At 33.7% G+C, this 14,592-nt stretch overlaps 2 protein-coding genes across 2 annotated transcripts; both read left to right on the top strand.

Moving 5' to 3' along the window:
* The first annotated feature begins 2,298 nt into the window (after positions 1–2,298).
* Positions 2,299–6,374, top strand: LOC132191627 (LRR receptor-like serine/threonine-protein kinase EFR). The gene is made up of 2 exons (XM_059606714.1): positions 2,299–5,233; positions 6,013–6,374. Exons 1-2 carry the CDS (start codon positions 2,299–2,301, stop codon positions 6,372–6,374), a joined length of 3,297 nt encoding a protein of 1,098 aa, XP_059462697.1.
* Positions 6,375–10,935: 4,561 nt separating this feature from the next.
* LOC132191626 (receptor kinase-like protein Xa21) lies at positions 10,936–14,592 on the top strand. Its single transcript, XM_059606713.1, has 3 exons — positions 10,936–13,870; positions 14,338–14,543; positions 14,587–14,592. The coding sequence occupies exons 1-3, from the start codon at positions 10,936–10,938 to the stop codon at positions 14,590–14,592; spliced, it is 3,147 nt and encodes a 1,048-aa protein (XP_059462696.1).

Below are 14,592 nucleotides of genomic sequence, written 5' to 3'. Positions count from 1 at the left end.
ACTTTCTAAAAACAAAAATCAGGGTGTTCGATGTCTTCGATATAGGTTTTATATGATTTGTCTATCTTATTTCTTTAAATACTTTTGACTGGTGTACTTGTTTTAGTTTGTATGACTTTTCATGTTTAAATAATTGGCTGGGGATTTTCTAGCATCTTCCTCTTTTAGCATTTTATCATCTTTTCTCTTTACACTTCTTATTGAGATATATAAAATTAATATAATTTCAAAGGCCAAAAAAATCTTGCAGTTTATATTGTTTCACTTCATGTCTCTAGTACTCCACTTATGAGAACTAAGGAATGACAAAAGCATTTTGGATGGGAGAAAAGAAAATAAGAAATGGTTCCCAAAATGTAATGGAGATTTCTTGTTTGTGGAACATGTTAGTGAAAGCACAAATTTGACTGTGGAGTAAATCTAATCTATTCGCCACTTTAATTAGAAAGCTCAAGTTATTTATTGAGAACACTGAAACGAGCTTTGAACCTTCAAAATTAAAGAATGAGATAAAGCTATCAATTTTCAAACATAAAAAAAATAATAATAATAAAATTAATTAAATTAAAGTTGATCTTTTGGTACATGGTACCTCTACAAGAAAAGCTAGGATACTAAATTAATTAAAGTACTTTTTTTTGTGAGTTTAATTAAAGTACCTGATTGCTAGCTAACTTAGATGAAAAGTTTAGGCTTTAACAAGTACTTGGGTAATCTTGTAACCCTTTCCTCCCTTCTTCAATTAGGAAAAAGAAAGAAAGAGGAGGTTCCAAGATTCACTAAAATTGTCAGGTGAAACTAGGAAGAAAAAAAAAAAAAAAAAAAAAATCCTCATTAAGCATTAAGAAGACGAGGAATGCAAAATAATGAAGGTACTACGGTTCAAATCTTATAATTTTTAAGTTTTTTAAGTGAATGATAATTTAACATAATATTAAAGTCGACTTTTTGAATTCGAATAAGGAGTACAAATTCATAATCGACATATTGTAATGCCCAAGAATATAAAATGCATAGAATAAGGATTAGAAAAGTGCATAAATACTGTTTAAAAACACTAGCTTTGAGATAGAGTAAGGAAGAAAACGAGGTGTTTGTAGGTGAAAACTGAAAACCATATATAGATATGGAGCTTGAAAATACACTTGCTTGCCTAGCATAGCTTGATGAACTCAATGTGCGTGTCAAAAAAAAGCTTTTCAGATTAGAGTTGTATGCGTAATTTTGACATTTGTAACAAAAGTTATGACTAATTTACTAACTTATATATATACATATATTAAATTAAAAAATTGAAAAGTAAATTCGAATAAAACTTATGTCCTGACGAGGTAATTAAATGCATCGTCCACCGACGAATCTCACCCTTTGGGTCTTCATACCCCAAGCCAAGCCTTGGCCTCAACATCCTAATTAACTTGAATAATATTCAAATCTTTTTTCACCCTTCACCTTCTAGAATTAATATATAATACTAAATCCACAACTTCCATACATGCCTGTGTATGGCACTGTGTCTCACATACATGCCATTCATTTTTCCACTTGGCCAAGATGTCTAGTCATAGCGAGTCATTTTCTTAGGTTATGTTGACGGGAGAGAAATTTGGGAACATACATGCACAAATCAGTGAAGCTCCAGAGTCCATTTATCTTTCTTTGACAACTTAGCCACTTCTTCCTTGTCATGTTTCATAAAAATCATCATTTCCAAGTTAAATATACTTTTATTTATTATTTCGTTCAATAATAATTTGGTGTTATCACATCAAGGGATAAACACTTAAAAATATGTGTAGCACTCCTCTTGATAGAATGGTAGTTATAGACTAAGTGGAGGAGCCCGATAATTATTATTGTATGAGCCAAACTAAAAATATGATAAACATAATTTAAAACATAAATTGAGTCATTTATCAAACAATGCGTATCACAAAAAAAATTTATAGAAGTTTATAAATATATCAAAAATAGTAGTGAAAATGTTTAATCAAAATGATAAAAATGTAGTATATAGTATGTATCACTCTATCTCATTTTCCTAACCTAGAATTATGAATGAAAATTAGTGTTCAGATTTGCCTAAATGTTGAGAGAACAATAATGTCTTCACCTGTTTTAAGTGCATTGACTATTGGATGACATGAAACGAGATTGAAGTTTCTCTTGGGCGATGAGATTAAAATACAATGCTTCACTTCCACTATAAAAGTCGCTTAACAGTACCCATTCTTATCCCTACGCCTTCTTTTCTTGTAAACTCCATCCCTTCTCCCTCTCTGTGTTGCAAATACAGTCATGAAGCTAATAATAGAAAGGCCCTCCAATATTCTCCTGCTCTTGAGTTTTCTGTTAGTGCAGTCATGCATGTTTCAGTACTTGGCCCAATCTTCCACCACCAGCTTTACCGATCAAGCAGCTCTCATTGCCTTCAAATCTAAACTCACTTCCGGTCCAAACCAAACTGTCTTGGCTGCTAATTGGTCCACAGCTACAAACTTCTGCAATTGGATTGGGGTCTCATGTAGCCGACGCAGACAAAGAGTCACAGCTTTGAACCTTCGCTTCATGGGTCTTCAGGGCACCATTTCTCCACATATTGGTAACCTCTCTTTCCTGGTTTATCTTAATCTATGCTGCAATACCTTCTTTGGTTCTCTACCCCATGAGATCGGTCGCCTACATCGTTTAAAAAGACTCGTGTTGTCATCCAACCAATTGGAAGGTAGTATTCCCCCAACTTTGCAAAATTGTCGGAATCTTCAAGTAATACACCTTTGGAATAACCATCTCACAGGCGTAATTCCATCAACCCTTGGCAATTTGTCATCGTTAGAGGTCTTGGAGTCGGAAGACAATAGCCTCATAGGTCCATTTCCTCTTGTCATCTTTAACATGTCCTCTCTGACCACAATTGCTCTTACAGATAATCACATCTCAGGAACTCTTCCAACGGATCTGTGCAGCCATTGTCCTAATCTTCGAAACCTTGCCCTTTCAGACAACAAATTCAGCGGTCAACTCCCTTCACAAATGAACTACTGTAGAGAGCTTGTAGTCTTATCCCTATCATCCAATAAATTTGATGGGAGTATTCCAAAAGGTTTTGGAAGTTTAGATAAGCTTGAAGCGCTAGGTCTTGGAAGTAACAACTTAACCGGTAATATACCTCCTACCATAAGTAACTTGTCGAGGTTAGTTGATTTTGGCATTGAGGAAAACAACATTAAAGGAAGCATTCCGAGTGATTTATGGCGCCTTTCAAATCTGGAACTATTGTATTTACAACAAAATTATCTCACAGGGACAATCCCCCAAAGCCTTTTTAACATGTCCTCTCTACAAAGAATCTCTTTGGTTAATAATTCCCTATATGGCAATCTTCCATCAAATTCTGATTTTTCCTGCCCCAGTCTTGAACGTCTAGCTTTTGCTCTCAACAAATTTAGTGGTCTCATCCCATCGTATCTTTCAAATTGTTCCAAGCTCGTTGTATTAAGTTTAGGTTCAAACATACTCTCTGGACCAATACCAAAAAGTCTTGGACAATTGAAATATCTTCGAATTCTTGATCTGGAAGAGAATCAACTAAGTGGAGAACCTGGAGATCAAGAGCTTAATTTCCTTTCATCTTTCTCTAATTGTAGAGTTTTGGAAGAACTGTCCATATCCTACAATCCCTTGGATAGTACTGTCCCGGATTCTATTGGAAACTTTTCAACCACCCTTCACTCCTTTCTTCTATTTGAAAGCAAAATAAAGGGTCATATTCCTATGAGTATAGGTTTCTTAAAAAACTTGACCTGGCTTGGGTTGGGAAATAACAATTTGACTGGAAATATACCGTCCACAATTGGGGGATTGGAAGGGTTACAAAGATTAGAACTTGGCGGTAATAAAATTCAAGGATTCATTCCAGAAGGCATATGTGAATTAAAGAACTTGGGCGAGTTAAATCTCTCACATAACAAAATCTCTGGATCCATTCCAAATTGCATTTCAAACCTCAATCTTCTCCAAAAGCTATTCCTAGATTCTAATAAAATAGAATCATCAATACCAATAAATTTATGGAACCTCGAGAATCTATTGTTTTTGGACCTATCATCCAATTTCCTGGGTGGATATTTGTCTCCAAACATGAAAAAGTTGCATACTATTGAACGCATGGATTTATCTCGGAACCAAATTATTGGAGATATTCCAAGCATCATTGGAGCATTTGAAAGCCTAAATTATTTGAATTTGTCAAAGAACTCATTTCAAGGAGAAATCCCACAATCTTTCAGAGACTTGAAAGGATTGGATATCTTAGATCTCTCTTACAATGATCTATCTGGTGCAATTCCTAAGTCTCTCGAGACACTTTCGCAACTCAAATATTTGAATGTGTCTTTCAACAAGCTATCTGGAGAGATACCATCTAGCGGGCCTTTTGCAAATTTCACAGCTAAATCATTTTTAGGAAACAAAGCACTTTGTGGGAATCCAATTTTTGGAGTTTTACCTTGTCCAAGTCTGAGATCCAAAGGATCAAACGTGAAACAGAGTCTGCTCAAATATTTCCTTCCTGCCATTGCTTCAATTATACTCTGTCTAACATTGGTCTATATGTTGAGAAGACACCGAGAAAGCAAAATACAGCTTCCAAATTTATTTAGTACATTGTCTTTATCAAAGCATAGAATAGTATCATATCAAGAGCTTTGCCAAGGGACAAACAACTTTTGTGAAAGCAACTTGCTTGGAGCTGGAGGTTTTGGTTCTGTTTACAAAGGCGTGTTGCTTGACGAGACTGTTGTTGCTATTAAAGTTCTAAATTTGCAATTGGCCGGTGCTTTCAAAAGTTTCGATGCAGAATGCAAGGTCTTACGGACAATCCGACATAGAAATCTTGTTAAAGTCATAAGTACATGCTCCAACCCTGAGTTTAGAGCTTTAGTACTGCAATACATGTCGAACGGTAGCCTTGAAAGGTGGTTATACTCTTATAACTACTGCTTGAATCTTCTTCAAAGAGTAAACATTATGGTTGATGTTGCATCGGCATTGGACTATCTCCATCACTGTCTATCAGAATCTGTGGTTCACTGTGATTTGAAGCCTACCAATATCCTTCTAGACGAGGACATGGTTGCACATGTGGGAGACTTTGGCATTGCAAAGATTTTGGCCAAAAACAAGGATGCTACACAAACCAAAACTCTTGGTACACTTGGCTACATCGCTCCAGGTACATGAATTCACATGTATTTATTTTATTGCTAAGAGGCTATCTAATAGTGGCTAATATTAAGAACAACAATAGTTGCCAAGTTTCAAGAGTATCGATGTACATGTCAATTTTCCAGAATCTAATTTTATATTGGCCTTAGATTCATATGAATAGACGTACTAATGATAAAAATTACACAACTCATTATGCTTAGTCGGCAGATAATTACCTTTTGTTCCACTTATTTATTGATTACTAATTATTATAAAATATGCTGAAAGAAATATTTATATCAAAGACAATTATATTATGTGCTTCTTGCTCATTACGTTAATATGGAGTAATTTAATAGAATAGGTATATAGTGAAAAAATGGAGTAATTTAATATAGACAATTATATTATGTGTTTCGAATACAAAATGTATTGGAACGATTGCACTAAAATTGATATAAAAAAAATAAAAGAAAAATGAAAAAAAGCTATCCACGCGCGTGTGATGATTAATTTATGTTTAACTTTGACGAGGTAAAGTTATTTTTATTTATGTAAATAATTACTTAAAAAAATAGAACATTGCCCTTATATATGATAACAAAGGTCAACGGTCCGTTCATAAAAGTATGTGGACTTATTAAAAGTTGTTTAGAGCATAATTATAATTCTTCTTTATGAATTTGGTGTGTATACAGTATATATATACACCTTTTCTTCTTGGCTGACATATGTGGATAATTTTTTTAAAAGAAATAGTTGAGTTACTAACTTGGCCTCCTCTACAATTGTGGGTGTGGATAGAATATGGTTCCGAAGGAAAAGTCTCCATCAAAGGTGATGTTTATAGCTATGGTATTACATTGTTGGAGATGATCACAAGGAAGAAACCTACTGACAACATGTTTGTAGGAGAATTGACTATGAGACAATGGATAAATGCATCACTTCTCAACAGAATGATGGAAGTTGTGGATGAAGGTTTATTGATAACAGAAAATGGAAGAGATATAACTACCATGCAAAGTGTTCTATCATCCATCATGGAATTAGGCTTAAGGTGTTCTGAAGAGTTACCAGATGAAAGAATCGATATTAAAGATGTGCTTGTGAAACTTCAAAAAATTAAACTTACACTTTCTGAAAACAGAAATCGGGGTGTCTGATATCTTTTATATAGGTTTTTTTTTTTTTTTTTTTTAATTTCTTGAAGTACTTACAACTGGTGTTTTATATTTGTATGACATTTCATGTTTAAATAAATGGCTTGGGATGTTGTAACATCTTCCTCGAGCCTTTTCTCATCTTTCTTCTCCTTACTCTTCTTATTGAGATTTATAAAATTTAAGCAAAGTTTATTTTTTATGCATTGTGGGTACTAAATTAATATAATCTCAAACTCCAAAAAATCTCGCAGTTTATATTGGATCCATTTATGAAAACTAAGGAATGACTGAAGGATTTTGAATGGGAGAAACGGAAAATTAAAGAAAAAAATAAATAAAAATTGGTTTTCAGAAGGAAATTGAGCTTTCTCGTTCATGGAACATAATAGATAATTAGTCATTATAGAATAATTATTTTATAAGATTGATTGTAAGAAGATTTAATTACCATCAATTCTGATTGTAATTGAAATTTCATAACAAAGTGAAGAGATGAAAGCTTAGAGAGGCGTGCATTCATATGTCAAAACCTCATAAGCTACATTTTTTCTTAGAGATGTGCAGGTGATTTGAATAATTTCAAACATCTTTTTCTCATCTTTTTTTCTTCTTACATTTCTTATTGAGATATATCAAATTTACTGATCAAGGTTTATTCTCTATGCTTCACAGGTACTAAATTAATATAATCTCAAACGCCAAAAAATTAATACGACCAATTTACTGACTTATATATGTACATATATGAACTTAAAAAATTAAAAAAATAATTAAAAAAAAAAGTAGAGTAGCCTACATCCATATGTTAAAACCTTATAAGCTACATTTTCTCTCAATCGATATAATTATATACAAAACTCTATTTATAGAGATTTGTAGATAATTTGAATAATTCCAAATATAAACAAATCTTAGGATAACAAAATCATCATTTATCATAAAGAATTTATATCTTTATCACGCCTTGGTAAGATAAACGGTCCATTAGCATGGGTTGAAGAATGGCTGCTATGGCTCGATTTAGATTAACATAAACTACTATAGCCGAAACTTAAACATCTTAATTGATTAAAAGAATGCTCCAACAGTGAAGCATGTCTCCAAATTTAGTCACTCTTTAAGGAAGAAGAGTGATCCTTTCGGAAGTAACTGATTTCTTTAGCAAGTTTTGTATCTTTCTTCCTATCTATCGGCGAGTTTAATTAGTGTTTTCTCCCGCTCATCAATTAAAAAATTTGAAGTTGCTAGCAAACTAAAAGCTCACGAAATCGGCTAATTATATCACCTAATTAGAAGCTTCTACGTTAATTCATGTGAACATAGAAACGAGCTTCGAGCAATCAAAATTAAAGAAGGAGATCATTAAGCTATCAATTTTCAAATATAAATAATAATAATAATAATAATAATAAAAATAAAAAGGAAAAGTTGATCTTTTGGTACATGCCTACATGGTATCTCAACAAGAAAAGCAAGCTTATTATATATTAATTAAACAACTTTTTTGTATTTGAACAAGTGGAATATTTAAAGTTTTATATATACTCTAAACCCAGACATAAATTCAATTTTCAAATAAGTGAAGGATTATTATAACCATTCCAAAACTAAAAGTAACAGGTAAAGACTAAAGAGGGTACGTAGGTTGGTTTTCTTTTCTTTAATCTGAAAAAAAAAAAAATATATATATATATATATTATTTTGAATTTGAATGTAATAAATAGTAATTTTACATAATATTAGTACTAACGTTTTGAATTCCAACAACGCACCAAATAACATCAAAAGTATTGACTTCAAAAGATTATTGTTTTTTTACTTGGAGAACTAATTGATTGTTGCAGGTAAAACAAAAACAAGCATACTTTCGAAGAAACGATTTACACCGAGCCATCAAAGTTTTGAGAAGTGGTGATTTAATAATTAGGCATTAAAATACTAACTTAAATAATGAAGTTTATATATTTTTTTTTATTAACTCAAGCAGATAAATTTATCTACTATTTGACTTATGTTGTCTCCCGTCGTTGTCGTCGTCGGTCAAGAAAGGCGTGCTTAGTACACACTAAATGTACTTTACATTAAGAAGACCCAAGACCATAATATATAGTAGGCCTGGGCAAATTCACCGCCTACCCACTTTTGACTGCCTATCGACCGACCGACCGATTTCTACCGACACCGATTAACCAATGGGCGGTAGGCGAATTTTTTTTTTTTTTTTTCTTTCGACAAATTCGGTTCGGTAGGTGAAATAAAATTTGTTAACCGAACTGACTTTCTCAACTGACTTCACCGATAATTTTTAATTTTTTCACATACCGACTTTACCGACCGCCTATTGGTGTCGGGACCAAGATTTGGCGGAATAAGTCGGTGAAATTTTTGACTTTACTGACATTTTGGCGAAACAAAAATTTTTCTACAACACCGACCGACTTTAACCAACGCGCAAAGCAAGCCCTTATATAGTAATAAAAAATTAAAAAAATAAAATAAAATTAAAATTAAAAAAATAATAAAAAAAAAAAGACAAAGACAAAATAGTCTTGCTATATATATGTGTGTTTTTTTCTATATTATTATGAAATGACAATTTTCATGGCCCATGACCAATTTAACTGGTATTTTTTTTTGTTCTCAATTAATTCGAGTTTTTCTCCCTCATTTTTCTCCAGAACACAACAGCTTTTTTTTTTTTCTTTTTTTTTTTTTTCCTTTTTACTTGGCCTAACATGTGTAAGTGTTAGATTTAAACGATAATGTTCTGCTCATTCTTCGCATCATGTGTAAATCAAGTATTGAGAAGGAAACGCATACTTTCAAAGTTTGAAAACGTTTCTTTTGATGTCTCTCAATTGAGGTGAGAATGGAACAATGTTTTTGTGCATAGAGGAGTCCACAAATGATACTAATGGAATTTAGGATGCGTTTTGAATTGTGATTTGGTAAGAATATTATGTTTTCTAAAGATATCTAAAGTGTTTGTCATTGTGATTTAAAAAGTACTTAATCTAAAAATTGAATATATATATATATATATTAAAATCATGATTTCGTACAACAAATATTTAATAAAACGGTATTTTTTTAATATATTTTATCAAACACATTTACAATTTTAAAAAAATAAAAAATTATTAAAACCGAAATCTCAAACGAACCTTAAATTAATGAGCCAATTTCTTTCAAATAGGGAGAGTACGAATGTCTGAAGTGTTAGGAAAATGGCCAAACCTATTAGGCCCAAAACAGAATGCTGGTCCACCGAAAAAAATAAATAAATACAACGTATACGAAGCTCCCATTTACTGCCGTTCTTCAAAATTTAATGATAGAATGCTGGTGCTTATAGACCAAATATAAGACTTCCCAATCACAAAGCCAATCGTTGAAAAGGAATACCTCCACAGTAGACACCATGCCGGCATAGATAAGCTTTTCTCTCTTTTATTTATTTTTGGTTTATGGGTCTGGATTTCTCGCCAACTATTTTTGTTGTTGCAGAACATCCAATTTTCTCTCTCTATACTTTATATATTCAAAAGCATCAAGTTTGGAAAAGAAATCTGAGTTCTTCTTAATCAGCAGACATAGCAATTTGGTCCCTCAATTAAGTTTTCCTTCAACCCCCATTTTCTGTGTGTTTTCTCAAATTGATTTTTTGAATGGATTTAACGAAATGGAGTGATGAGGGTTTTACACTGCCTCAAATCAGCTCTCCATCTCTCAAGAAAATCGGTTGTTTTACAACAAGAAAAATAGTCGACAAGAAGATTTTTGTGTTTCTCACAGTTTTTTGTGCTCATTATTTTCTTTGGAAAGATTTTTGTGGCCTTCAGTCATCAGTCGGCGAGAAGTATGAACCAGAAAAAAATAAATAAATAATGGGGAGATAAGAAGAGGAGGAGCGTGGGTAAAGTGAAATAAATAAATAATAAAAGCGGTCTGGACGTGGCATTTTCCTGGCCTTAGATGTCAAAATTGCTAACCGGCAATTGCGGTTGGTTCTTGAAAATGAGTATATGTATGTTTTTATATTAGGAATATTTAATTCAAATTAAGTGAATGTAGAATTTTTTAACTCTAATAATATTATGTTAAATCATTATTATCGGCCCAAAACAGAATGCTGGGCCACCCAAAAAAATAAATAAATACAACATACAGGAAGCTCCCATTTACTGTCCTTTTTCAAAATTTAATGATAGAATGCTGGTGCTTATAGACCAACTATATATCAGACTTCCCAATCACAAAGCCAATTGATGAAAAGGAATATGCGTGGGTTAGACTTCCAAGTGACATTGCGAATTGTTTAAGAGGGAAAAACCCACAACCTCAACACTTGATATCATCATTTAATTTCCCTTCAATTTCCACTCATATAGAAGAAAGAGTAATTAAAGTCTTGTGCGCCACTGCAACGCTGGTTGCCACCAACTCACCAAAACACAATGCTTCCCTTCCACTATAAAAGCAGCATCCCTACGCCTTGTTTTTCATAAACTTCAGCCCTTCTCTATCTATTTCTCTCTCTCTGTTGCAAATACAGTACTCATGAAGCTAATAATAGTAAGGCCCTCCAATATTCTCCTGCTCTTGAGTTTTCTGTTACTGCAGTACTTGTGCATGCTTCAGTTGGCCCAATCTTCCACCACCAGCTTTACCGATCAAGCAGCTCTCATTGCCTTCAATTCTAAACTCACTTCCGGTCCAAACCAAACTGTCTTGGCTGCTAATTGGTCCACAGCTACAAACTTCTGCAATTGGATTGGCATATCATGTAGCCGACGCAGGCAAAGAGTCACTGCTTTGGTCCTTTCCTACATGGGGCTCCAAGGCACCATTTCTCCTCATATTGGTAACCTCTCTTTTCTGGTTTATCTCAATTTACGCAACAATAGCTTTTTTGGTTCTATGCCTCATGAGATCAATCGCCTACATCGCTTGAGAATACTCCAGCTGTCATCCAACCAATTGGAAGGTAGCATCCCTCCAACTTTGCATAATTGCCGGAATCTTCAACAAATACGACTTGCGCGAAACCATCTTACGGGTGCAATTCCATCAACCCTCGCCAACATGTTGTCATTAGAGTTCTTGTCTTTGCAAAACAACAGCCTCACAGGTCCATTTCCTCTTGTCATCTTTAACATATCCTCTCTAGCCGAAATAGACCTTTCAAATAATCAAATCTCAGGAACTCTTCCAATGGATCTATGTAGCCACTGTCCTAATCTTCAAGGAATTTATCTTTACTTGAACGAGTTCAGTGGTCAACTCCCTTCTCAAATAAACCATTGTAGAGAGCTTGTAGTCTTAGACCTATCATACAATAAATTTGTTGGGAGTATTCCAAAAGGTTATGGGGGTTTAGAAAAGCTTGAATTCCTATATCTTGGAGGTAACGACCTAACCGGTAATATACCTCCTACCATAAGTAACTTGTCGAGGTTATTTGCATTTGGCATTGAGGAAAACAACATTAAAGGAAGCATTCCGAGTGATTTATGGGGTCTTTCTAATCTGGAAGAATTGAATTTAGGAGAGAATTATATCACAGGGACAATCCCCCAAAGCCTTTTCAACATGTCCTCTCTACAAGAAATCTCCTTGGTTAATAATTCCCTATATGGCAATCTTCCATCAAATTCTGAATTTTCCTGCCCCAGTCTTGAACTTTTAACTTTTGGTCTCAACAAATTTAGTGGTCTCATCCCATCACATCTTTCAAATTGTTCCAAGCTCGTCTTATTAGATTTAAGTTCAAACATACTCTCTGGACCAATACCAAAAAGTCTTGGACAATTGAAATATCTCCGATTTCTTAATCTGGATGAGAATCAACTAACAAGAGAACCTGGAGATCAAGAGCTTAATTTCCTTTCATCTTTCTCTAATTGTAGAGTTTTGGAAGAACTGTCCATATCCTACAATCCCTTGGATATTATTGTTCCGGATTCTATTGGAAACTTTTCAACCACCCTTCACACCATTGATTTAGTTGAAAGCAAAATAAAGGGTCATATTCCTTTGAGTATAGGTTTCTTAAAAAACTTGACCTGGCTTGGGTTGGGAAATAACAATTTGACTGGAAATATACCGTCCACAATTGGGGGATTGGAAGCATTACAAAGATTAGAACTTGGTGGTAATAAAATTGATGGATTCATTCCAGAAGGCATATGTGAATTAAAGAACTTGGGCGAGTTAAATCTCTCACATAACAAAATCTCTGGATCCATTCCAAATTGCATTTCAAACCTCAATCTTCTCCAAAAGCTATTCCTAGATTCTAATAAAATAGAATCATCAATACCAATAAATTTATGGAAACTTGAAACTCTATTGTTTTTGGATCTATCATCGAATTTCCTGGGTGGATATTTGTCTCCAAACATGAAAAAGTTGCATACTATTGAACACATGGATTTATCTCGGAACAAAATTATTGGAAATATTCCAAGCATCATTGGAGCATTTGAAAGCCTAAATTATTTGAATTTGTCAAAGAACTCATTTCAAGGAGAAATCCCACAATCTTTCAGAGACTTGAAAGGATTGGATATCTTAGATCTCTCTTACAATGATCTATCTGGTGCAATTCCTAAGTCTCTTGAGGCACTTTCATATCTCAAATATTTGAATGTGTCTTTCAACAAGCTATCCGGAGAGATACCATCTAGCGGGCCTTTTGCAAATTTCACAGTTAAATCATTTTTAGGAAACAAAGCGCTTTGTGGGAATCCAATTTTTGGAGTTTTACCTTGTCCAAGTCTGAGCTCCAAAGGATCAAAGGTGAAACAGAGTCTGCTCAAATATTTTCTTCCTACCATTGCTTCAATTATACTCTGTCTAGCATTGGCCTATATGTTGAGAAGACATCGAGAAAGTAAAATACAGCTTCCAAGTTTATTTAGTACATTGTCTTTATCAAAGCATAGAATGGTATCATATCAAGAGCTTTGCCAAGGGACAAACAACTTTTGTGAAAGCAACTTGCTTGGAGATGGAGGTTTTGGTTCTGTTTACAAAGGCGTGTTACTTGACGGGACTGTTGTTGCTATTAAAGTTCTAAAATTGCAATTGGCCGGTGCTTTCAAAAGTTTCGATGCAGAATGCAAGGCCTTACGGACAATCCGACATAGGAATCTTGTTAAAGTGATAAGTACATGCTCCAACCCCGAGTTTAGAGCTTTAGTACTGCAATACATGTCGAACGGTAGCCTTGAAAGGTGGTTATACTCTTATAACTACTGCTTGAATCTTCTTCAAAGAGTAAACATTATGGTTGATGTTGCATCGGCGTTGGAATATCTCCACCACTGTCTATCAGAATCTGTGGTTCACTGTGATTTGAAGCCTACCAATATTCTTCTAGACGAGGACATGGTTGCACATGTGGGAGACTTTGGCATTGCAAAGATTTTGGCCGAAAACAAGGATGCTACACAAACCAAAACTCTTGGTACACTAGGCTACATTGCTCCAGGTACATAAATTCACCTCTACTTATTTTATTGGTACGAGGGTATCTAAAAATGGCTAATATCATGAACAACAATAGATGCTAGTTTCAAGAATACAAATGTAAATGAAAATTTTTGATGATTCAATTTTATATAGGCTTCATATTCATACGTTTATATTTGAATATGCACTACCAAGAAAAACTACACAAAATATGATTACTTAGCTGGTGGATATAATTACATATTTATTCAACTTATGCATCGATTGCTAATTATTCTAAAATACTTTTTAAAAAATATTTCTATCAAGGACAATCACGTTATATGCTTCTTTCTTACTAGCTTAATATGAAGTAATTCTAGATGAGTACAACCAATCCATATTTAGATGAGTTTATATATATATCTATATATATATATATATATATATATATATATATTGAATAACTAACTTAAAGACTTTTTGTACAATTGCGAGTGTGGATAGAGTATGGTTTTGAAGGAAAAGTCTCCATCAAAGGCGATGTTTATAGCTACGGTATAACATTGTTGGAAATGATCACAAGGAAGAAACCTACCGACAACATGTTTGAAGGAGAATTGACTATGAGGCAATGGATAAATGCATTACTTCCTGACAGAATGATGGAAGTTGTGGATGACGGTTTATTGAGAATAGAAAATGGAAGAGATGTAACTACCATGCAAAGTGTTCTATCATCTATCATGGAATTAGGCTTAA

Source organism: Corylus avellana, chromosome ca9 (assembly GCF_901000735.1).
Source record: "Corylus avellana chromosome ca9, CavTom2PMs-1.0".
NCBI classification, from domain to species: domain Eukaryota; kingdom Viridiplantae; phylum Streptophyta; class Magnoliopsida; order Fagales; family Betulaceae; genus Corylus; species Corylus avellana.
Note: the sequence above shows the minus strand (reverse complement) of the source record. Positions and strands in the feature narration are given on the sequence as shown.

Bases quoted from the DNA above. Each gene is read 5' to 3' on its own strand.
- LOC132191626 (XM_059606713.1), top strand. From the start codon at position 10,936: ATGAAGCTAATAATAGTAAGGCCCTCCAATATTCTCCTGCTCTTGAGT. The intron at 13,871-14,337 runs GTACATAAATTC...GAGTGTGGATAG, and splicing joins ACTAGGCTACATTGCTCCAG to AGTATGGTTTTGAAGGAAAA.
- LOC132191627 (XM_059606714.1), top strand. From the start codon at position 2,299: ATGAAGCTAATAATAGAAAGGCCCTCCAATATTCTCCTGCTCTTGAGT. The intron at 5,234-6,012 runs GTACATGAATTC...GGGTGTGGATAG, and splicing joins ACTTGGCTACATCGCTCCAG to AATATGGTTCCGAAGGAAAA.